This window comes from Chiloscyllium punctatum, chromosome 25, assembly GCF_047496795.1.
Source record: "Chiloscyllium punctatum isolate Juve2018m chromosome 25, sChiPun1.3, whole genome shotgun sequence".
Classification (NCBI taxonomy): domain Eukaryota; kingdom Metazoa; phylum Chordata; class Chondrichthyes; order Orectolobiformes; family Hemiscylliidae; genus Chiloscyllium; species Chiloscyllium punctatum.
In genome coordinates, this window is record NC_092763.1 from 67,597,690 (window position 1) to 67,623,546 (window position 25,857).

The 25,857-nt window shown below is 41.5% G+C and overlaps 1 protein-coding gene across 2 annotated transcripts in view; it reads right to left on the reverse strand.

Moving 5' to 3' along the window:
* LOC140496026 (beta-arrestin-1-like) overlaps positions 1 to 25,857 on the reverse strand; it is a 76,734-nt gene that overhangs the window by 12,942 nt on the left and 37,935 nt on the right. For both annotated transcript variants that reach the window (XM_072595473.1, XM_072595475.1), the window contains 9 exons: positions 25,753 to 25,812; positions 20,982 to 21,049; positions 18,485 to 18,620; positions 13,629 to 13,713; positions 12,581 to 12,653; positions 7,770 to 7,907; positions 5,069 to 5,152; positions 2,357 to 2,380; positions 1,571 to 1,623 (listed from right to left, as the gene is read on the reverse strand). In XM_072595473.1, the coding sequence (XP_072451574.1) occupies positions 1,571 to 1,623; positions 2,357 to 2,380; positions 5,069 to 5,152; positions 7,770 to 7,907; positions 12,581 to 12,653; positions 13,629 to 13,713; positions 18,485 to 18,620; positions 20,982 to 21,049; positions 25,753 to 25,812 (721 nt within the window). The remainder of the gene's footprint in view (positions 1 to 1,570; positions 1,624 to 2,356; positions 2,381 to 5,068; positions 5,153 to 7,769; positions 7,908 to 12,580; positions 12,654 to 13,628; positions 13,714 to 18,484; positions 18,621 to 20,981; positions 21,050 to 25,752; positions 25,813 to 25,857) is intronic.

Below are 25,857 nucleotides of genomic sequence, written 5' to 3' on the forward strand. Positions count from 1 at the left end.
TCAAATATGTTACCTTCTACCACCCACCTTCCACTGCTTTGAAAAGTGGGGGAAAAATGTATGCTATTTTCCACGTTAAATAAAAGCAAAGCATTGCAGTCACTTTTGTAGAAACAAAACAAGAATTGCTGGAGAAATTTAACAGGTCAGGAAGCATGCCAGAAAAGAGAAACAGAGTTAATGTTTTGAGGTTGATATAGGTTCCGAAGAAAAGATGTATTGCATTTGAAATGTAAACGTTATTTCTCTCCCTACGCATGCTGCCAGACCTGTTGGTTTTCTGCAATATTTTCTGTTTTAATTCCCGATTCTGTCTATTTTAAATGGAACTCCTCATCCTGTATGCATCGATATAAGTTTCCTGATTTTTCAGTTTTCAAGGGACATTTCTGACAGGCTCAACACAATACGATGCAGAATACTGAAGATTAGTATAAGATTACAAATTTCATTTGAATTCTTTGTGGATGAGAAAGCATTATTTTAGAAAACAAGGCTTAGAATTAAAGACAATAATCCAGGCCTCACCACATTTAAAATGATTAGTCAGTAAATTAAACAAACAATCTGTGTGACAGATTACGCAGTCTGCAGTTTTGGAGAGTAGACAGGCAGGAGGCTGGAAGAACACAGCAAGCCAGGCAGCATCAGCAGGTGGAGAAATCAATGTTTCGGGTGTAACCTTCTTCAGGATCTGAAAAGTCCACTTCTCCACCACCTGATGCTGCCTGGCATGCTAGGCTCTTCCAGCCTTCTGCCTGTCTACTTTGGATTCCAGTATCTGCAGTTTTGTTTTGTCTCTAATATAGTTTTGGAAAAGCTTCTGAGGAAATGGCAGCATCTGCGGAAGGAAAGAAACATTTGGGTCTGTGGACTTTATCAAAATGGAAGGCCAGACAGCTGAAACATTAACTCTATTTCTCTGTCCACAGACGCTGCCAGATCTGTTGAGTATTTTTGGCCTTTTCAATTTTGATTTCAGATCTCCAACATCCACCATATTTTATTTTCATGATCAGGAAATGGTGTGGAATATAGGAGAGAAGAAAAGTGTGTCAGGCTGTGAAAATGCAAAGGTCTAACAGTAGTGTGCAGAAAGACAACAGTACAATACTGGTAAGTAGCTTGAGTTAAATTCCGTTTTCAATGGGTGTTGGTTTGACAACGGGTGGCATGTTAGTGGGAGGTAATGGAAAAATCACATAGTGGAGATTACCCATTAAGACCAAACTGTCAGCAATGTCTTTTGGATGTTCACTTGAATGGTAAGCAGAGGGGTAGGAGCAATGCCATACTGGAAATTTCTAAGCTTCCCTTGCGAGCCTGAATGAATATTCTTCTGTCATTTTCTGGCTGCACAAAAGAATTTAACAAAACCTCTTTCTGTGGTTTTAAGCTGATAGATAAGCCTGACAGGAAACGCATTCCGAGCAGAAGACTACAATCAGGCCCAAGATTGTAACTCGTCTCAATAATGTATTCTCTAAAGCTGGGATTGTAAGATCTCCTGGTGTTGGAATTAGTCTCTGTGTAAATGAAAAGCGGGTTCTGGTGTCTGAACATTACTTACCCTCCGAAGGTTTCGGGTGCATCAAGTAAAAGGGAATTTCGACAGACACCTCACTAAAATGAAATAGAAACAGAGTCACATAAAAGAGGGAAATATTGGAATAATCAGAATGCTTAACCACTGAAAAATATCAATTGACCACAAAATTCACTGGATCAGCCATTTAAATACCGTGTCTACAAGAGCAGGTCAAAAGCTTGGAATTTGACAAAGTTCTCCTGATTCAGCAACGCTTATCCACCATCAAGGACACAATTCAGGAGTGTTATGAAACACTATCCACTTGGCTGGATGAGTAGAGCTACATCAACACTCAAGAAATTGAATATTGTCAAAGACAAAGCAATATAATTCATTGATACCCCAATCACCTTGAACATTCACTTCTTCCTTTACTGCTGTAGAATGGCAGCAGTGTGTATCATCTGCTGCCAAACCCACAATGTCTAACACCTAGAAGGGCACAGACAGCAGACTCATGGGAACACCACCAATTGCAAGTGCCCTTCCAAGCCACACACCCATTCTAACTTCGAAATATATCACTGTTCTTTCACTGTGCAAAATCCTGGAATGTCTTTCTCATCAGCGCTGTGAGTGTACCACAGTTCAAGAAGATAGCTCACCACCTCAACTGCAAGGGCAACATGTTCAGTCAACCAGTGGTATTCACATGTATTGAACATGCAAAGATAAAACCTGACAGTATATTCAGCTGCAGCGCTGTCCCCATTAAAGCAATGCTCAGGATTGTTGAGTATTGATAGATGATGTTTGCTTGTTTACCTTGAAGTGAGGTCTCCCAAGATCCTGAGGAGGAAAGAGAGTCAGGAAAAGAAGGAAAAAATGAGGAAACAAGCACAACAAGACTGATTAAAAAAAAATTTTCAAAAGATATGGGCCTTGAAATATGATCCAGACACTGCCCTTTTAAGGGCACTACTTGGCTATTCCACTATGAGCAGTGAGTGTGAGCCCTTTTCCAGCTGGAAATGTATCACCCATATTAAAAATGAACAAGACACATGAAGCATGTATTTTGTACATTTCAATAAGAGGCTACTGTTTGGATCAGACAAAAGCTTCTTTGAGCTATATTTGCTTATCTTTTTATCAAACTTATCTTTTTATCCCTTCCTCCTTATCTGCTTATCCTTAAAGTGAAGAGAATATTGAATGAAACAAGGAAGCCTTTAGGTTCTATGCTGAGGCAATGCTGAGGTGGCCTGGGAACAGTGAAGATTGAGAGGGGACATAATAATGGGGCAGTCTCAGTCCTGAGCACTGCAGTCTCACAGCACCAGGGAACTTAAGTTCAATTCCACCTCAGGTAACTGTCTGTGTGGAATTTGCACATTCTCTCCATGGGTTTGCTCCAGTTTCCTCCCACAATCCAAAGATGTGCAGTTAAGTGGATTGGCCACACTAAAATTGCCCATAGTGTCCAGGGATATACAGGCTAGGTGGATTAGTCATGGGAAATATAGTATGGGTCTCGGTGGAATGCTCTTTGGAGAGTTGATGTGGACTCAGTAACCTTCAGAAATGGTTCTCTTTTCCAATCCTCTGCTCCACACTCGCAGCCATGCGCCGTCACCTACTCTCTCTACTATCAGCCCTGCCTCAGCTCAGGGCCACACTCTCCCAGACTTTTTTTAGATTAGATTAGATTACTTTTTTTTTTGGTTACTTACAGTGTGGAAACAGGCCCTCCGGCCCAACAAGTCCACACCGCCCCGCCGAAGCGTAACCCACCCATACCCCTACATCTACATCTACCCCTTACCTAACACTACGGGCAATTTAGCATGGCCAATTCACCTGACCTGCACATCTTTGGATTGTGGGAGGAAACCGGAGCACCCGGAGGAAACCCACGCAGACACGGGGAGAACGTGCAAACTCCACACAGTCCACTTGCAAAAGACCTCTGCTGTTTTACATCCTCAGAAGAATTTACACGTTCAACAAACACTTTTTCTCCCCTCATTCCTGATGAAGGGCTTATGCCTGAAACGTCAATTCTCTTGCTTCTCGGATTCTGCCTGACCTGTGCTTTTCCCGTACCGCAGCCTCGACTCAATGGGCCGAATGGCCTGCTACCACACTGTAGGGATTCTATGAATGGATTCTATGAATAAACTAAGTGCATAAGATTATGAGATGGTGGATGGTATGTCACTTTTTACATTATCAGAGAGGGCACCACCGGGGGCGGAGATTTATGGTAAACGGTAGAAAGCTGGGAGAAGAGATGAGGAGAAATGTTTTAACTCAGAAAGTGGTGAGAACCTGAATGTCATTGCATGAAAGGATGGTTGACTCTCAAAACATTTAAGTAGTTGCATTGCTATAGCCCCGAGAGCTTTGAGGCAATAGCTGGAAAATGGGATTAGTGCAGTCAGACTTTTGCTGACCAACTGGACATGAAGAGGCGAATGGCCTCATTGTGTGCTGTAAATGTTTCTAAGGCTTACCTCAGCTGGAATGGTATTAGCATTCTACTACTGAGCCAAGGAGGGAGAAAAGCTAACTGGTATTCACAACATCGAAATATGCACTTGTCATTGTCAGGGTGAAGATAATATGAGTATTGGCACAGATAGGAAGGACGTTGTGAAACTTGCAAGGGTTCAGAAAAGATTTACAAGGATGTTGCGAGGATTGGAGGGTTTGAGCCACAGGGAGAGGCTGAGTAAACTGGGGTTATTTTCCCTGGAGCGTCGGAAGCTGAGGGATGACCTTATAGAGGTTTATAAAATCATGAGGGGAATGGATAGGATAAATATTCAAGATCTTTTCCCCAGGGTGGGGGAGTCCAGAACTGGAGGGCATAGGTTTAGGGTGAGAGGAGAAAAGTTTAAAAGGGACTTAAGGGGCAACTTTTGTATGCAGAAGGTGGTGCGTGTATGGAATGAGCTGCCAGAGGAAGTGGTGGAGGCTGGTACAATTACATTATTTAAAAGGCATCTGGATGGATATATGGATAGGAAGGATTTACAGGTATATTGGGCCAAATGCTGGCAAATGGGACTAGAGTAGTTTAAGATATTTGGTTGGCATGAACGAGTTGGAACGAAGGATCTGTTTCCATGCTGTACATCTCTCTGACTCTATGACATTGTACACCATGGCTGAATGGATCATGGGAGTTCACTGTTGAGGCCTTACACATGGAATAATTACTTGAACAAGGCCTGATCCATACCCAAACAGTGGTCGGTACATTCAGGAGATCAGGAAAAAAAAATTGTAGAAAGGAAAAATGTCCAAATGCAGAACAGGACATGGTGGAGTCATTCTATACAATGCTTTGGGAAGCTGTAATTGTTAAAATCAGTCTCAACAGCAATCCGTATTCAGAGTTGTACCCAAAATGTCTACAATCTAATCCAGATATCAAAGCCTTATTTTAAAATCAATATCAAATCTCACCTCATCTAGCTTTGCATTTTGCATAAGACAGCAAAAAATAATGCTTGAAATATGAAGACTTACCCTCCCCGTGAAACTATCACCTTCACCCTGAGCAGATAAGACACAAGAATTCCAAGGACCTCTTTGTCCAGTTGTGGCCTGAGTCTATGAAAAGATTCAGATGCAGAAACACAAGTGAGAAAGCAGTCATGGTGAGGAAAGGAGATTGTTATCCCAGACTGGAGAGATTTATCAATCCCCTTGAGATGCTTTTGGAGATTTCAGGGGCAAGCAGAATTAAATAACCATTTGTCAGGCCAGGTTTTGCTGATGTAATTCCACCTTCAGCCACTTTCCCAGGGCAGGCAGAGTACGATGTCAGCAACCCACCCACCCAACAGTAGCAGGAAACCTCATTCAAGTGACAAATCATCAATTAACTATAATCTTCCCACCACCACTTTTCCAGCATCACAGGCACAAAATGGCTGTGTTAACTTTCAGTGGGGAACAATCATAACCCAATCAGTTTTGAGGTGAAAATGCAGAACTTTAATACTGCCATCAAAATGTCATCAGTAAGTGGTGACGATGGCCTAAGGGAATTATTACTAGATTATTAATCTGAGGAATTTATCTGAGGACTTGGGTTTGAATCCCACAGCAGCAGAGGGTGGAATTTAAATTCAACTTTTTAAAAAAAATCTGGAATTAAGAGTCAAATGATGACTTTGAAACTCCTATTGGAAATATTTATCTGGTTCACTGACATACTTTGGGGAATGAAACTACTGTCCTTATCTGGTCTAACCTACGTGTGACCCCAGACCCACAGCAATGTGGTTGACTCTTAACTGCTCTCTAAAATGACCTAGCAAACCACTCAGTTGTAAAAATTGCTCGAAAGTCTCATGTAAATGTAAAACTTGAAGGACCATCTGGCTCCCTTCAAGTACGGGGATTTCAGCTGTTCAAGAAGGTAGCTCAACACAACTTTCTTAACGGTAACTGGGGATGGATACTGAATACTGTCCCAGCCAATGGCATCTCATGAACAAATCTTTAAAAAGTGGTTGCACTCTTGAAGGAACACTGGGCTCCCAGCCACTAGAGGGTAGTGATGAGCTTCATAAACTATTAGCACCTCCACAATTTAGAGAAGGCAGGGGAGTTCAGAAGAGACTGATAGGTCAAGGCCTTTTCATTTTTAAATAGGAAGGCTGCTGCATTCTGCTGGTGGAGGCTAGTTATTGCATGATAATCTCCAGGAGCTCTATTGATAATACTGACGGCAATACAGTGGTAACTGTTTTCTAATACTTACAATGCCTCCACAATATCCATCCGTTACCTTGCTGCATTTCCTTCACGAGCACTCTCATCTCACTCCAGTGAAAGCTGCCCTTGTGCTCTTCATCTTCTAAGCTGATTATCAATCCATTGAACCATGTTGGGAAAGCTCATTTTATGGCCAACTAGTCCCTAATTGGTATTCAAACCTGGAGCCTCTGGCCCACAGATAGAGACACTACCCACTGTACTACAAGGCCTCGCTATCCCTGTAAATGGTGTGTACTAAATTAGTCTCCTGCCTGATCAGTCCCCTTGATGCTCCTCATTGAACACTAAACCCAAAAGCAGGCTTTTAGTTGGTTGCTTTAGTGTGAATTGAACCAAAAAATGTACCACATGAACAAATGAGTTTGGAACTAAAAATGATATGGATACTAGAACATTTTCCAAGTCTCCAAAATTCTCCTCAATGAAGCAGTATACAGAATGTTTGGGTGTTTACTTTCACTCGGTCTAACTTATTATCACCAACTACCTTCAACATACATTGCAAATTATCTCTTACATTTCTTTTCACATTTTATGGTATTCCATTGGCCCTAGCCCACCACGTTATGGACTGGCAGGAAAGGATTAGGGCGTGTTTGATTGGAGGACAGGACAGATTGGACAGGCCCAGGACAAGGGTTTACATAGGCAAGTATATCAGGGCATGCTGAAGGTTCAAGGAAAATACTACTGGATTGAGATCATGGTGAGCCTGGAAAGAATTGAGATGGATCAGAGGTTAGGCAGGGCTACAATAGGATGAGATCTCGAGTAAGGCTGAGATAAGGGTGGCTGTCAGACTTGAAGTAACGCTGAGAGAGCCAGCTTGAGAGGGAGGGAATTGGTAATGATAGTTGTACAGGGTTAAACCGGTGGTCAGAATACAAAGTGAAATCAGGAGAATGGGAGATAGCAATACAGAATTATGGTAGAGGTGTTACACCGCAAACAAAAATTTACATATGATATTGTGAAAAAAAATCCTATTTTTTCAATAGACATTTGGTGAAACTTAGATATTTCTGAAAGAAAAGCAAGAAAAATTTTGTCAAAGGTTTTGTTTGCGGGATAATTTACAAGAACTGTCCTGATGAATTCAAGATGGAAAGCTTAAAGAAAATGTCATTCAGCAATACTTTACTATTCTATTGTTAACTATCAGCATCCAGGAAAACACAAATAGATTTTGTGGGACAGTGCTAGAGTTCCTACCTTCAAACCATGAAGTGTGAATTCAAGTCCCACCTGCTTTAGAGATATATGACAATATTGCTGAACTGTTTGTTTGGAATATATCTGAATGCTATTGACCAGCTTGATTCAATTAAGATCAAATTACTTCTAAATCTTAATTTATATTGAGTATCAGTTTCTTGAGTAAGTTACTGTGTTTGTTTTATGGTGCATACACCAGGAGCAGACTCTCATTGATATAACTTACACAGTGCTCGAGGCCAGGTTGGTGTCCTGATGTTTGAGTTTGCCATCCAAGGCCAGGCCACGTTTTTGTCGGTTGTTTGCCAAAGTAGGGGTCAGGCTGTAAACTTTGGTGAAGGTAGAATTGGGAGCCACAGTGTCGCTGAAATCACACATGGTTTACATGATAAAATCAAAATATTTTTACCATATGAATACCCCTAATGTTAAAGAGACCTTGTTACAAACCGTTTCCAAAATGGGTTAGGCAGGCATGGAGTTAGGGCCACAACATTTGTATTTCACTGGTACCATAATATTCAGCTCTTTTATCTTAACAAGGTATTAATTATCTTCTCCTTGGGTCAACTAGACTACAGATAAGTGCTAGCTCTCTCTACGAACCAACAACTAAACTGAAAGTTATCTTAATGTCACCTCCATTTTCCTTTGTGAAGGAGGTGCTTAATTTTCTTTGTGGATTCACACAGTGAGATGGATGAAACCCATGAGTCACTGTTGAGGGAACTGAAGTGACACAGACACTCGAACTAATGGCAAAGAAAAGGAATCTGAATACAAGCATGCTCAGAGACTTCAGATACTTTTTGTGGTTCATACTTAAACAGGAAATGTTAGACAAGGCCTGGGTAACAACAACACAAAGTTCCCCAGTTATTCCCACCCCCATCCTCTGATTCCCTGACGACCTCCTCAATCTCACTTTCAACCCAACCCAACGACACCCTGAACCCAACCCAACTGTCTATCTGACCTCAGCCAGACAACTAATCCCCCAAGCCAGTTTGACTACAAACCCAAACACCTGGCTGCCTCTCTGATCACCCAATTACTCACCTGCGCCCACCCCCAACCTGATACATCTACCAACCTGACTTCCTGACTAACTCCCAACCACACAGTCTCCTGACCACTCTCCTGACTACTCAATTGGCTCCTGACCCAATCTGAATTGAGTATAGGAATTAAGTGGTCATGCTGTGACTGTACAGGATGTTGGTTAGGCTACTTTTGGAATATTGTGTGCAATTCTGGTTTCCCTACTGTAGGAAGGATGTTGTGAAACTTGCAAGGGTTCAGAAAAGATTTACAAGGATGAGTTGAGGAGTTGGGCTATCATGAGGGGCTGAATAAGCTGGGGCTATTTTCCATGGAGCATCGGAGGCTGAGGGATGACCTTAATGAGTTTTATAAAATCATGAGGGGCATGGATAGGGTATATAATCAAGGTCTTTTCCCTGGGTTGGGAAAGTCCAGAACTATAGGGCATAAGTTTAGGATGAGAGGGGGAAAATGTAAAAGAGACCTAAGGGGTGACTTTTTCATGCAAAAGGTGGTGCGTGTATGGAATAAGATGCCAGAGGACGTGATGGAGGCTGGTACAATTACAACATTTAAAATACATCTGGCTGGGTACATGAACGTCAGGTCACCCATCAGGTTCCAATGCTTTAGCAAAAACAATCCAAGTTTGTCCAACCTCTCCAACTCTCCAATCCAACAACGTCCCTGTGAACATCTTTGGCATGCCCTCCAAAGCCTCTATATTGTTCCTACTGTGTAACAACCAGAACTGCACACAATACTCCAAATGAGGCCTGACTAAAGTGTTGTACAGCTGCAACATGACTTGCCAACTTTTATACTCAGTGTCCCAACCAATGAAAAATGTTTGCATTCTTTAACATCTTTTCCACTTGTGTTGCTACTTTCAGGGAGCATGGACTTGCAGCCTAAGATCCCTTTCCGAATGGTCCTGATTTTTACTGTATACCTTCCTCTTGCATTTGGTCTTCCAAAATGCATCACCACATACTTGTCCAGATTAAACTCCATCTGCCATTTCTTCACCCAGTTTTCCAGGAGATCTATATCGTGCTGTATCCTCTGATGACCTTCCTCAATATCCACATCGCTACCAACTTGATGTTGTCTGCAAACTTTCTAATCAGATCCACCTACCTTTACATCTAGATCACTTATACAAATTACAACAACAGAATGTCCTGGTACTGAACCTTGTAGAGCATCGCTGGTCACAGCATCCAGTCAGACAAACACCCGTCTGCAACTACCCTCTGGCAATTTTGTATCTAACTTACCAACTAAACATGGACTCCATGCGACTTAATCTCCTGGATCAGCCTACAATGAGGGACCTTGTCAAATGCTTTAGTGAAGTCTATGCGCATAACATCCACTACCCTACCCTGATCCATCACCTTTGTCATTTCCTCAAAGAAAACTCAATCATATTTGTGAGACAAAACTTCCCCTGCATAAAGCCATGTTGACTATCCCTAATAAGTCCATTCTTATTAATTATAATCTGTCTCTCACAATCTTCTCCAATAATTTCTCTACTATTGATGTAAGGCTCAGCAGCCCATAATGCCCTGGATAAAGAACAACATTAGCTATTCTTTAGTCATTTGGATCTCACTTGTGGCTAAAGAAGATACAGAAATCTTTGTCAAGTCCACAGCAATCTTCTCCCCTGCCTCCTTCAGTTCCCTGGGATAGATCCCATCAGGTTCTGGGGATTTATCTAACTTAATGTTTTTTTTAAGACACCCAGCACCACCTCCTTTTTAATATTGATATGCCCCAGAACGTCAACAAACCTCTCCCTAACCTTACCATCATCCATGTCCTTCTCCTTGCTGAATACCATGCAAAGTACTCATGAAGGACCTCACCTACTTCCTCTGACACCATGCATAAATTTCTGCCATAGTCCTTGAGTGGACCTATCCTTTTTCTAGTTTCCTTCTTGCTCCAAATATATGAAGAAAATTATTTTGGATTCTCCTTAATCCCACTTGCTAAGGACATTTCATAGCCCCTTCTAACATTCTCAATTTCTTGTTTACGTTCTTTTCTACTCCTTTTCTACTCCTCAAGGGCCTGGTTTGATTTTAATTTTCTAAACCTTCCATATGTTTGCTTTTCCTTTTTGAATTAACTTATAAATCTCTTGTCATCCAGGGTTTCTGAATCTTCCCATCCTCATTTTTCTTCCTTAGAAGATGGTCAACTGGCCTTTCAAAATCTCCCACATGCCAGATGTGGATTTACCGTCAAACAGCTGCCCCAAATCTCTAGTTCCTGCCTAATTCTGTTGTAATTAGCCTTACCCCAGTTTAGCACTTTCACCTGAAGACCAGTCATATCCTTGTCCATGATTGTCATAAAACTTACAGAATTATGATCACTGCTCCCAAAACGCAATCCCAATTAAACTTCAACCAACTGGCTGAGTTCATTCCTCAATACAAGGTGGTTTTTCCCCTAATTTTACCATAACTTGCTCTGATTTGTAAAACCAAATGAAAACCCCATTCATGAAATGGTGTTTACATTTAATGAATACAATTCTCTTTCTCCTTCTTCTTTTCTGTCTGCAAAGATACAATTAAGCTAAACCCTTATGTACCCCAGTACCTTCCCTAATTGGACTACCCACATATAGTTTCAGGAAACCCTGCTGTATGCATCTAACAAATTCTATCCCATCAAAACCCCTGGCACCAAGGGAGTCCCAGACAATATTAGGGAAGTTAAAATCACCCATCACAATATCCCTGCCATTCTTACACCTTCCAAAGATCTGCTTGCATGTTGCTCCACTATCTCCTACTGGCTACTGAGAGGCCTACAATACAACCCCACCATGGTGACAGCATTTTTCTCATTCCTGAGTAGTACCCATATTGTCTTGTTGGATGTGCTGTCCAAGATGTCCTCACTTAGTGCAGCTGTGACATTTCCTTTAGTCAGAAAGGCAATTCCCCTACTCCTTTTCGATCTTTCTCTATCACATCTGAAGCATCCAGCCAGCTGGAAACGTTGAGTTTTGACCTTCTCTCAAAAGTCATTCAGAAAAACAAACTCAGACAATCAAATCAATTAAAATGCTGATTTCAAATAATAGGCTTTAAAAAATTTAGAGACAGAATGCTGATAATTGTTTTGGTAAAATTACCATAATAATGAATGAATAGTTTTGTAGTAGACAAAACTAGGTGCCCCCTGGGGGCACCTATATTACTTAACAACGAAGGGAATTTTTAACCTCTGTCCTCACACAAAGGAATTCTAGGGATTTCTGGGTGGTTTTCCCCCTAATTTTACCATAACTTGCTCTGATTTGTAAAACCAAATGAAAACCCCATTCATGAAATGGTGTTTACATTTAATGAATACAATTCTCTTTCTCTTTCTTCTTTTCTGTCTGCAAAGATACAGTACCCTAGTGCCCCAACTATGTGGTTCTATCCCCATACAACAATATGAAGGCATGTGTGGCAGGGCACTATCACACCCAGACTAGTAATGCAGAGGCACAGGCTCATGGACCATAGTAGCTTGTTGATTTTAATTCTGTATTAAAAGAAATGAATAATAGTGGCCATTAGACTACCATTAATTGTTCTTCTAAAAATCCATCTGGTATTCTAGCATTAAGAATAACAATCTGTTGTCCAGACTAGCCTACATGTAGCAAGTTGTGAGTTCACGTCCCACCCAAAGGTCTGAGTACTAAAATGTAGAGTGACACTCTGCTACATTACTGAGGGAGCACTGCATTGCGAAAGGTTTGGATAAAACTGAGTGCGTTGTGGTGAAATGAGTTTTGTGCCAAATTGCATTTTACGTCCACAACTAAAATGCATCTAATTGCACGACAATGTCTAACATACCACAAAATGCAAAGGCACATACATATGTACAGATGTATGCATGTATGCAATTACACACAAAACAGTGGCAGAGCAATGAAGTGAATAATTTCACAATATAGTTGTAACTTACTTTGGTTCTTCTGAACATACCGTCTTCGCATATTTGTCAAGTTGGTAGAGGACTACATCTGTGATCTGATCAACTGATTAGACAAGAGGACAATGTAACTTGCAGTTGCTAACAGAAAACACTCATAGCACGATACCAGTAAAGGCCCACAGCTAAGCAAATGTTGAAAACCACGTTTCCTCTGTAGGTTTTGCTGCTGACACTCTCTGTATCATTTTCCTGTCTTGGTTTTTCACACTTTGGTGTCTGATAATATTCTACCTCTTCAAACTATCTGGGAGAATGCTTTTTGAGCATACAATGTAATTTACTGACAAGTGCAAATAAAAGGTTGTGGGTTAGTGGAACAAAATACTGCTTAACACTATTGCAAAATGAATGGAATTTTCACAAGATGACTCAAGGAACTTAACGCAGCCAATGTGTTGGCAATGTGGCGAAGCAATTAATAACACTTGCAAGTACATGGATATATATAGTCAGGATAGTGAATACAAGCTTATCTGGGCTACATAAGACATTAGCTACTCACTGGATAGTTCTCATTACAATACAATTAACTGCTTAGCATGATTAGGTCTGCCATGTTTGGGGTGGGGGTAAATAACTGAGGTTCAGTGAAAGTTGGGGAGAACTCCCGCCCTTCCTGACCCACATGAACAGCTAAAATCAAATCTAAATTAGCTATCTAGCTGTGCCTCTTCTGGCCCCATGATCTCCCCTCTAGCAGGTCTGATCTAAAGCTGTAGCTCCCGCCCTCTATTATAGCAGAAAGTGTTCTGAGCATGATATCAGGAATCTATCTTTACATTTAAAGTTGGAGCTTGACTCGACCCAAGAAGGGGGCTCTTCTTGTCTATTCAAGTTAACATCAGTTCACAGTGGGAACACAATCCCCATGTGGGTCGTTACCTTTAATTTAACCAGACTCGCAGATTGCATCAGTTGCTGTGTGTTAAATTTGCAGCCATTGTGTCATGCTTTGTACAGAAGCATTTTCATGTCATGGAAAACCAATACAATTGTGTAAATAGGAAGTTGTACTTACCAGACAACTTAATCTTCTTCACCACCTTACTTGTGTTATTGTTAATGTGGACAGTGACTTGGATGGGTTCACCATGATAATACATCTGTAAAGGAATCATATTCAGTTTATATCATACTGTTGATTTTTTGCAAAGCATTTTATTTCGCATGCAGCACTGTTTGGTCCTTTGAAACATGCCAATTAACTTATAGTGAGATTAAGGAACTAAATTCTCTTGTTCAGAAGAAGTTGTCTCTGAAAATTTCACACCCGTGCGCCCCACCCCATAAAAACCTCAGGCCTAACTGTCACCTCTTGAATTCAAATTTTTTTTAGGTGGCTGAGGAATTCCCTTGAGTCATGAAGATAAGAAAATAGGAATTCGATGGTTAATAGAATCCTCATCGTATTTAAAGAACAAAGAACAATACAGACAGGAACAAGTTCTTTTGCCACCAAGACTATGCTGACGCAGGATGCCCTTCTAAACTAAAAGCCTTTGCCTGTAGGTGTTCCATATCCCTCTATTCTCTGCGAATTTATATCTCTGTGAAGGTTCCTCTGAAATGCTCCTATTGTTTCTCCTCTAGCAGCACATTCCAGCCACCTTACCACCTTCTGAGTTAAAACAAGAACAGCTCCTTTAAACTTTCCCCCTTTGATTAGACATGCATATATCATGGAAAAACAATACAATTGTGTAAATGGGAAGCTGTACCAACCAGACAACTTAATCTTCTTCACCATCTTACTTGTGTTTTTGTTAATGTGGATAGTGACTAACACGTGGTTCAGAATGTCAACAGCTTGGAGCTCAATCCCCACTATCCATTGGAGCTGACATAGACTTGAGGCCTGCCCAGCAGCAAAACTACAGCATGAACTGTAGTTTGATGACCCCCAAGTAACTAAGTATGCTACTTCGTGAAATAGCTGATGTTATTTATTAAATATTGTAGCACCTTTTAGAGACCAAAAGAAATGAATTGACAGCAAGGCTGTTGTTATTAGTTTGACCACTGAATCCTTAAAAATAGAATATAGACCATTACAACGCAGTATAGGTCCTTCGGCCCTCAGTGTTGCACCAACCTGTGAAACCCATCCAAAGCCTATCTAACCTCCACATCATCCATATGCCTATCAATGACCATTTAAATGCCCTTAAAGTTGGCGAGTTTACTACTGTTGCAGGCAATGCATTCCACACCCCTAATACTCTCTGAGTGTCCCTAACACCTGTCCGATATCTATCACCCCTCAATTTAAAGCTATGTCCCCTCACGCTAGCCATTGCCATCCAAGGAGAAAGGCTCTCACTATCCACCCTATCTAACCCTCTGATTATCTTATATGTGTCAATTAAGTCATCTCTCTACCTTCTTCTTCTCTAAACATGCAACTCATTATGACCTCCAGATAATTTTCTTTCAGTTTCGGTGCCCCATGCATGTTAATTGTCTTTCACAGACCAGGTTCAATGTCATAACACATCCTCCACTAATTGTCTGGTCTTTTGTTCAACCTGGACATGCAATGAACAAAAGCACATGTCATAACAATGCAATAGTTGCACTAATATTCACATTTTATGCAAACAGTTTTACTTCAGTATTTAATCAGGGCTTGAAGATATATATAACTTTCAAAGCTATTCCATGTGGTTTGGATTGATTATGTACAGGACTCAGAAAATCTGCAGATTTTCTGCAGATTATTACTTAGCAAAGCATCATCCAACACTGCCCTTCATCCACTAATTAGATTAAAAAGAGATTATTTAATGCTTTGCTTCCTGCTTTTTAAAAATGTGAATACATTTCTCAGAAAAAAATAGATTGAAAGAAAGTTCTTTATTGTTTTTGTGTACATTTGCAGCATTCTTGAGCGTGATAATGTGAAATACTGGAAATTGCACTTACTTGGATTAATATGCCTGTTAAATAATGTCCGGGACTAAGGTAATTGGCAGAACAAATACAGAAAGCCCTTGAATATTAGATGGAGCCTTGTCCTGGCTCTACCTCTGTCCAGCCATACCCTTACACCCCCTTCTGAATGTCATATACAGCTAATGATAGGCAAAAGTTTGCAGCAATTATATCACCAATAGCTGTGTCTGCCCTCCAATTCTGACGTAGACTATTCACTGGCTCAAAGGACCAGTATGTGACATGTAACCTACAACGAAGAGTCATGCCAGATTTGTCTAAAGCAACCTATTGTTTAATATTCTCCACATTTGTGTCAAAATTGTTCCTTTGGGAGCAACAAATACAAGGCTGACAATTTCAGCCCAGGCCTAAAAAAAAGAACAGCTCCTATTCATATCTGTCCTTTCCTGATTTTAGATTAGATTACTTACAGTGTGGAAACAGGCCCTTCGGCCCAACAAGTCCACACCGACCCGCCAAAGCGCAACCCACCCATTCACCTAACACTACGGGCAATTTAGCATCACCAATTCACCTAACCTGCACATCTTTGGACTGTGGGAGGAAACCCACGCAGACACAGGGAGAACGTGCAAACTCCACACAGTCAGTCACCTGAGTCGGGAATTGAACCCAGGTCTCTGGTGCTGTGAGGCAGCAGTGCTAACCACTGTGCCACCATCAACAAGTGCTTTCCAGCACCTTTTAAGTGTAGTCACTGTTGTAAAGTGGGAAAAATGTACATAGCAAGGGTCCAGAACAAAATAGTAACTCAATAATCATTTTTAGTGATTTGTTGAGGGTCAAGAATTGGCCAGCTCACCAGAAAAAAAATTGTTTGATATTCTTTGAAATATTTAACATACTTGGAAAAATAATGCCTTGGTATAATATCTCATTTGGAAAACAACTCCAATTCCATAGCACTCCAATAAGATGTTCTTTTTAATTCATTCATGGGATGTAGGTGTCACTGGCTGGGCCAGCATTTATTGCACATCCGCAGTTGCCCTTCAGAAAGTTGTGGTGAGCTACCATCTTGAACTGCTACAGTCCATATACTGTAGGTAGATCCACAATGCCATTGGAGAGGGAATTCCAGGATTTTGATTCAGCATCAGTGAAGGGACAGCAATATATTTCTCCCTTTGGATAGTGAGTGGCTTGGAGGGGAAATTGCAGGTCATGGTTTTCCAATATAACTGCTGCTATGGACCTTCTAGATGGAAATGGTTGTGTGTTTGGAAGGTTCTGTCAAAGGATCTTTGGTGAATTTCTGCGTGTATGGTGTCAGTCAAGGGAGCTGCTTTATCTTGGATGGTGTCAAGCGTTTTGGATGATGTTGAAACTTAGAGTTACAATTAGCTTTATTGTCACATGTATTTAAATGAGTACAGAGAAAAATCTACAAGTCGTCACTGACAGCGCTATTTTAGGTACAAAGGTACTTCTGTATAGATTCTTAAGTACAAACTCTTAGGCGAAAAACAAATTAGAAAATAGAGAAATAAAAAGTGCAGAATAACAATCCTTTCAATCCAGGTCATTTCAGTACCTAGACTCTAGTCTGCATTGGGCCTTGACTCCAGGCCACACCTGGCTTCACTTCAAGGATCTTGAGGCCAGGTGACTGCTGTGGAATCACCTCAAGGATGGATGTCCTGGACTGTACCTATCCAGGCAAACAGGGAGTATTTCATCACACTCCAACTTGTGCCTTGTCAGTGATTGAGAGGTCGGGAATGGTGCTGAACATTGCACAATCATCGGTGAACATTCCCATTTCTGAACTTTTGATGGAAGGAAGATCATTGGTGAAGCAGCTGAAGATAGTTGGGCCTAAGATACTACCCTGAGGATCTTTTGCAGAGATGTCCCAGAGCTGAGCTGACTGACCTTCCACAACCACCTTCCTTTGTACCAGGTATGACTCCAACGAGCAGACACTTTGTCTCCTGATTTCCATTGATTCTAGTTTTGCTGGGGCTTCTTGATGCCACGCTTAGTCAAAGGTGGCCTTGATGTCAAGGGCTGTCAGTCTCACCTCACCTCTGAAATTCAGTTCTTTTCTCCATATTTGGGCCAAGGGTGTAATGAGATCAGGAGCTGAGTCATGCCAGTACCAAAACTAGGCATCACTGAGCAGGTTATTGCTGAGTTGGTGCTGCTTGATAGCACAATAGATGACACCTTCCATCACTTTAATGATAATCAAGAGTAGCCTGATTTGTAATTGGTTGGGTTGCATTGTCCTGCTTTTTGTGTATGGGACACACTTGGGTAATTTTCCATATTCGAGAGTGAGGTGCTGGAAAAGCACAATGGGTCAGGCAGCAACCAAGGAATGGGAGAGTTGATGTTTCGAGCTGAAGCCCTTCATCAGGATGCCTGAAACGTCAATTCTCCTGCTCCTCGGATGCTGCCTGACCTGCTGTACTTTTCCAGTACCCCAGTCTTGACTCTGATCTCCAGCATCTGCAGTCCTCACTTTCTCCTAATTCTCCATATTGTCGGATAAATGCCAGTATTATAATTGTACTGGAAAAGCTTGTCTAGGGGAGTGGTAAGTTCAGGAGCACAAGTCTTCAAGTACTACTACTGGAATGTTGTCAGGGCCAAAGCTTTTGCAGTATCCAGAGCATCCAAATATTTCACATGGCGTGAATCGAAATGGCTAAGACTGGCAACTGGGTTCACTGGAAGCGGCTGAGATGGATTATTCACTTGGCATTTCTGACTGAAGATTGCTGCAAAAGCATCAGCATTATCTTTGATCAAGATTTTTTTACTCAAGTAGGGCTTGAAGTGTCAGTCGTCTGACTCATAAGCTACAAACTGAGCAGTCACACTAAGGCAGTCACCCTGAACTGTAATCAAGATGATTTTGGTGACTGTCCAGTTTGTTGGCATCACCACTGTCTAAGAGATAATTGAACTGACCTCTTTGCCAAGCGAGGCCTCCAGTTGTAATGGCTTGTCTGACATGAGGAATTGCCGAGTTATTTCTGCTTTGGGCTGCACTGTGCTTTTCTCTGGGGCGTACTGGACCTTGCGGATTATCAGCTTCACTGAATTCCTGTCATGTGAAACAAAATGACACATTAATGTCACCATGCCACGGAAAATTAAGCTTGATTCACCCCCAATTGAGGTGAATAAAATATAAAACACTGAAAACTGTGCGTTGATCATTGGTGCTTGGTTTTCAAAGTTGCTCCCATGTTCTAATTTTCTCAGCTCCTTTTCAAAAACACCAGGAGCATGTTTTGTTCACATGGACAGCCTTCAAGATTGTGAGCCCATTGGTAGGGAGTTGAAGTGATTTGTCCTGATTTCCGCCACTTCCCTTTAACAGTTCCCATCCCTTTATATCTGATTTCCTCTCTTGAGGTGTCACCGGGGCTTGCAAATTATTACAAAAATCAGGTTTGGCTTGAATCCTTTAATGACATTAATGCTTGATTTTCAGTTAAGTGATGCAAACACAATTGGAACTGATTTAAGTCTGAGAATAAATAACACCACCTTCCCAGTGTGAAGGAGGTTCAACTCTATTACTGTAAATCTGCTATTTATTTACTTTTATTTATAAACACCCCATCTAAAAGTCCATGGATTAAACAGACAATGGAAATATGAAATAAATTTAGTTAAGAAACTGAAAGCAGGTAATTGTGGTGAACAATTACTGGCCAGGTGAATGTATACTATTGTAGATGACAAATGACCGTGTTCAGACAACTGCTCGTTTGACATATATTCTTCTTCCTAAAGGTAGTTATGAACCACAATGCTACAAACACCATGTTGGAGATGGCAAGGAGGCAGGTCTTAAAGTAACCCCAGCTGGCTTCAGGATCAAACTCATTGCTGTTGACACCATTCTGACTAAATCAGTCACCTTTCATTATCACTGGGTCAAAGTCCTGGAGCTCTCTTCCGAAAGGAACTCTGGGTGTACAGCTTTTTTTATTCATTCGTGGGATGTGGCCATCACTGATTGGGCCAGCATTAATTGCTCATCCCTAGATGAGTTTGAGAATGTGGTGGTGGCCTGTTTCTTAAACCAATGCAGATCATTTTGATTTGATTTATTATTGTCACATTCACCAAGGTACAGTGAAAAGTTTTGTTTTGCCTGCAGAACAAAGATAATAGGGTGATAAAACAGAGTGAGGAGTGTAAAATTATAGCTGCAAAGAAGAGGTCCATTCAGAAGTCTAATAACAGTGGGGAAGCTGTTGGTATATGGTGTGCTTAGGTTTTTGTATCTCCTGTCTGATGGAAGGGATTATAACCAGGATAGGAAGGGTCTTTGATGATGTTGGCTGCCTTTCTGAGGCAGCGAGAAGGGTAGATGGAGTCAATGGAAGGAAGGTTGGCTTGCTTGATGGACTGGGCTGTGTTCTCAACTCTGTAGTTTCTTACCGTCCTGGGCAGAGCAGTTGCCATACCAAGCCCTGATGTATCCAGATAAAATATTTTCTATGGTGCATCAATAAAAATTGGTGAGAGTCCTTATGGACATGCTGAAGGTATACACACAGTACCATTACAAAAAGAGTTCCAGGATTTACCCTAGCGACAGTGTAAGAATGGCAATATGTATCTAAGTCAGGACAGTGAATGGCTTGGAGGAGAAGCTTGCAAGTGGTAATGATATGCACTGCCCTTGTCTTTTTAGAAGGTAGAGGTCATGGGTTTTGAAGGTGCTACCTAAGGGGCCTTGGTGAATTTCTGAGGTATATCTGAGTGTTGGTGGTGGAGGGAGTGAATGTTTGTGGATATGGTCTCAATTAAATGGGCTGCTTTATCCTGAATGGTTTCAAGCATCTTGAGTGTTGTTGGAGCTGCACTCACTCACCGCTGAAGTATCCTTTGGTGTAGGTTGGGATTAGTGTGGTGCTGGAAAAGCACAGCAGTTCAGGCAGCAACCGAGGAGCAGGAAAATCGACGTTTCAGACAAAAACCCTTCATCAGGAATACCTGATGAAGGGCTTTTGCCCGAAAGATATTCCTGATGAGGGGCTTTTGCCCAAAACGTCGATTTTCCTACTCCTTGGATGCTGCCTGAACTGCTGTGCTTTTCCAGCAACACTCTAATCCAGGTCTGGTTTCCAGCATCTGCAGTCGTTGTTTTTACCTCTTTGGTGTAGGTAGGTGGGCCCACTGATACAGAGAATTTAAGACATCATAAAAATCAGAAGCAACTGGTCAGCATACTGAATAAAATCTAAGTGGCAATGAGGAAAAGGAAGGACAAGTAAAAATATACAATGGGTCATTTGAAGGTTTCATATATGCTTAAGTTAAACTTTGTGAGATGTTTTAAAGATACATTCCAATTTGCAGGTTTCTTTCCCTCCAGTTTTCACCATCACTGTGGAAAGACAATCGCCTGTTTTTGCCACGTTAGCAATTAGGAATGTAGCTGTACCTTTTATGAATCTTTTCCTCCAGATTATCTGCGCAGAATCCTTTCACCTCAAAGTCCACACCACAGGCCTGAGAAAAAGTAAAATGCATTTTAGTTTAAGCTCACTGGGATAAAGACGTCACTAAAACTAAATTTCTAATTTTAACAAAGTCATTGTCCTTCCTTAATTATTAAGCTTTTAAGCAAACACTGTTAATCAAACAGTAAACTATACACCACCCTGTTCCCTGGAGAACATCTCTGTCTCAAGTTTGCTGCAGTGTTCCAGCTAAGCTCAGTGCAAGCTGGAAGAACAGCACCTCGTTTTCCACTTGGGGTCCCTGCAGCCCTCTGAACTCAATATTGAGTTCAATAACTTTAGGGCCTGTATTCTCTCATGTCCTAGTCTGCAACCCCACACACCAGGCCTTGTTATCACATAGCCTGCCATTACACCTATTGTTCACCACTAACAGTCTCCATTAACAGCTATTCACCCTCCCAGCCATTCCTGTGTCTTTCCAGTTGTGCTCCTCTCTCTTTGGGCTCTATCCTTACCTACATGTTTACTCTTTACCCCCTTTCCCACCCTATCTTCTGCGTATAAACTAACATTTTCCTAGCTCCCATCAGTTCTGAGGAAGGATCACCAGACCTGAAACGTTAACGTTGATTTCTCTTCACAGATGTTGCCAGACCCGCTGAGCTTTTCCAGTAACTTCTGCATTTGTTTATAATCTACACAAGTTACCAATCAATGGCAGGCTGTCATGATAACATTAAGTATGTCAATATACTATTTGATGTGAGGTTCCATTGGCCTTTCCTTGTCCCTAGGATGGATATTGACTGCACTTTTGGATTATGTTTACTGCAGCCCCCAACCCCAGAGAGTGTAAGAAATTGACAGAAACAGGTCAATTTCTGAGAAGGGACAGCATTTAAAGAGGTTTTGGTGTCGAGCTTCATTTTGTGTGACAGTGTGAAACAGTGACAGAGAGTCAGAAGCTTGTCCTACATCTTTCCCTATCCGTTATTTCCCCAAAAATGTTAAAAGAAATTCAGGAGAAGAGGTGCAAACTGCTCTAGCAACTCACAAAGTCAAAAACTATTCCAATTTTCATTGCTTCCTCTCCCCTGTTTCAACCTGGATTGTTCTTAGTGCAAAAATAGTCAATGTGTTTTTAGTTTAAAACCAGATTTTTCAGATTTCTGTGACACTGAAGCCTTAAGCTCCTTTGCTCTGGTTTACAGATACCTATATATAGGGCAACATGTGACTGAGGTTTATTTTTGAGATAGTGTGCTGCGACTTGCAACGTTTGTTGAGCTCTCGACCTGGAGTTTAGTTTATTCTGCACTGGACTGCTTACCAAAAATAATGGGAAACACATTTAAAATAACTTTAGAGTGTTTTTGCACTTGGCAGAATTTTAGCAATGTCTTTGGGAGTAAAATCACCATAGTCTTACCATATCAGAGAGCAGCTCTCTCATTTGAGAGAGATGATTGGTTGTGATTTAACCTGAGGGTCACCATGCTTCAGGCAAGAAGAGAGGTTGAGAAGGGGAATCTTTCATAGTGGCCTCAGCCAGTGCAGAAATTGAACCCGCCATGTTGGCATCACTCTGCAGTGCAAGCCAGCTTTCCAGCTAAGTTTTGGGAATGTGTCCCACGACATAAACCTATTTCTTCAAAAGCTAAAAACAATTGCTTTCAAGCTGATATAGGTACATGTCACCCACAGGTCCCATGTTTGTGTCAGAAATCTTTAATGTCTCCAGTATGTGGTACGAATATAGTCCGTGCCTACCTCCTCGATTGTGTGGCACACTTTGTAAAGTTCACTGATGCAATTTTAACAGCAAGAACATCCTGGTGGGTAAAAACGTATAATACAACTTTCTTTTCAATGCTATCCATCAGTGAATGTTATCAAACAGTAAAGGCTACAAGGTTTCAATGCTGCTATCATTTTGTCACCTCAACCGAAAGAAAAGCTTTCCTCCAGGCAAAGAAAACCTTGTAAAAGATTAAATATTTGCTGCCTTATTTGCCAATCAGCAGATGGTGCTGTTGCTTCTTGTGAATTACTGCTCAGCTGTTCACATCAAAGGATTACACTTCTGTGGAAGATCCCTCCATTTCTCCCTCATTATTGTGTGTGTTACATTTCCCCCATGGATCCTTTGTGATGAAAGGTTCAAGCTTGAGAGGGCACTGGTTTCAGGCGATTGGCATAAGAAGCAATGCAGACGTGAAAAAAAATGTCTTATACCACAAATTTACAACCTGGTCTACACTGCCTGAGTATGAGACTGAGATCCATTCACTCCTGAGTTTTCCCAAGAAGATTAGTTAAGAAGCTGAAGAGATTTTTTTAAAAAAAATCAAGTTACTGGGAAAGATTGTGGGAATGGGACTAACTGAGTTGCTCCTGAAGTGGGCTGGTTTAACCTCAATGGATGCGATTGGTGTAGTGGTGCAGTGATCTTGAAAGATCCAGGCTAATTTCTGAAGGCATGGCGTCAAATCCCATGATGACAGGTGGTGGAATTTAAATTCACTTTATTAATTATTCTGGAATTAGAAACTTGTCTCCAGCATGGTGAGCATGAAACTATTGATGGTTGTTAGAACCATATGATTCACAAATGCCCTTCAGGGAAGGAAATATGCCATTATTACCCAGTTCGGTCTACATTTAACTCCAGCTGAAAGTTGCCTTCAGTGGATCTATAAACCAGTACTTAACTGCCCCGACCTAGTAAGTCTCTCAGTTCAAGGTCATTTAGGAGCGGGTATTGTGCCATTGGCAATGCCCACATTGCATTAAAGAATAAAGAAAAAGTGTCATCTTGCTGTGCTGTAACCATTCTATGACTCCGCATTCTCGTGTGCATCTGGGCTTATTGGTTGCAAGGCCAATGGAAAGTGGCTCATTCATTATTGGTCCTTCACAGACAATGCTGACTCTCTTCCATTGTCAGGATGAGTCCGTAGTTGGCAGTACAGACTGATGCAGCTACTATAAGCTCTGTTACATTTGGGGCAGAGGGTGGTTGTAGGAAGAGGTGGGTAGGGGCATTGATGTAGCAGCGGGCTCCTTTCATTGTTTTTGCCTGAGTAGGAACAGGCTGGTCTGTCTTATCCTCATTGTCAGGAGTCTTCGATGACCAGGATTAGGTTGTTGATGATTGATCAATACTCTTTGAACTGAAACCCAGCATCATCAGGGCAAAGTAAAATTGGCAAAAGGGAGAGGATAAAAAACATTTGTCTCTGCCTGTTGTTACGCTATGGGAGACAATTGAGTCAACTGCCTTGCCTGTTGATGCTGTATAGTGGTCTTGAGAATGTTCCGACCCAACTTTGCTGTACTCCAAATCTAGCAGAAACTAATCAAAAACATTACACGTCTATAACAGCCCCTACAAAAAATAATGATGGTTCAAATGCAGTCCAGAATATGTGGCTTGGCTGAAAACATTCTGGATCACTGGCATATAACTTTAGGTACAGGCATACAGCCAACATTCCCTCAGTTGTACGACAGAGGATTTTGGTAACAATTGGAATGATCTGCTCTTGATTCCAGGACAGATGCTGTTGGGAATATAAACTCATGTTCTCTGTTGGTGAAGCTAAGCTGTTTTAAATCTGTTTGTTCTATTTGCACTTTTCTAATTGTGGCTGGTTTATAGGCATGCTGAGGCAACTTTCAGCTGTTGATCGCCTAGAACGTGGGAAGGCATGTGTTCAACAGCTCAGTATCAAGTGGGATGGGGTATTGCTGCATCTTAACCATTCTGTTGGATGACAATATTTATCAAATGGTATTTCCCCACAGAGCTGAAACTGAGTGAGCAACAGAAACAGGTGACAGTGAAATTATGCAAATAAAGGGTTAATATTGTTGTGGTTCTGTTCGTCGAGCTGGGAATTTGTCTTGCAAACGTTTCGTCCCCTGTCTAGGTGACATCCTCAGTGCTTGGGAGCCTCCTGTGAAGCGCTTCTGTGCTGTTTTCTCTGGTATTTATATGGCACTCATCCACAGACTCTATCAACAAACACATCGACCTGGACCCAATATACCGGCCACTACAGCGGACAGCTCGAACTGACAACCGGAAGCGGCAGAGACAGGCCACTATAAATACTGGAGAAAACAGCACAGAAGCGCTTCACAGGAGGCTCCCAAGCACTGAGGATGTCACCTAGACAGGGGACGAAACGTTTGCAAGACAAATTCCCAGCTCGGCGAACAGAACCACAACAACGAGCACCCGAGCTACAAATCTTCTACCAAACTTTGAAGGGTTAATATTCAGGGGCAAAGTGACGCTCAGAGTGCTACACATGGTTTATACAATTAGTGAATCTTAATTGATGGTCCTAAAAGGGATGCCCCTCAGAATGCCTCAAAAAGCTTTGAACTTAGAAATAACCTTTGCAGACAATCATTATCTTCCACATCCACTTCTCTCCTACCCACTCCAGCCATCTACCAGGACCTGACCTGCCAGCCAGCTCAGTAAAGCATCTGGTCATTGCTGCCTTGAACTATGGCAAAGCCCCATCTGGAGTATGCAGTCAAAGTAGGTGCAACATTATTAAGGTTGGGATGTAGCGGGAGCATTGACTTTGAGGAGGAGGTGTAGTCACTTTGTCAGCATCCTGCCTAGTACAGGTGGAGTTTGAAGATCATTCTTCATCCCCAATCCATGTTTCTTCATTTTCAATTAGGAAGTGCTTATCTAGCCAGGAGGTATTTCACAGAATTTATATTTACCTTCCCGTGATCTTCTGGTCCTGGCTGCAGGGTGATTGAACATGGCAGATTTGGAGGGATCTGGAAAGATTTAAATAATTTCAAAGCAAAATACATTTCAAAATG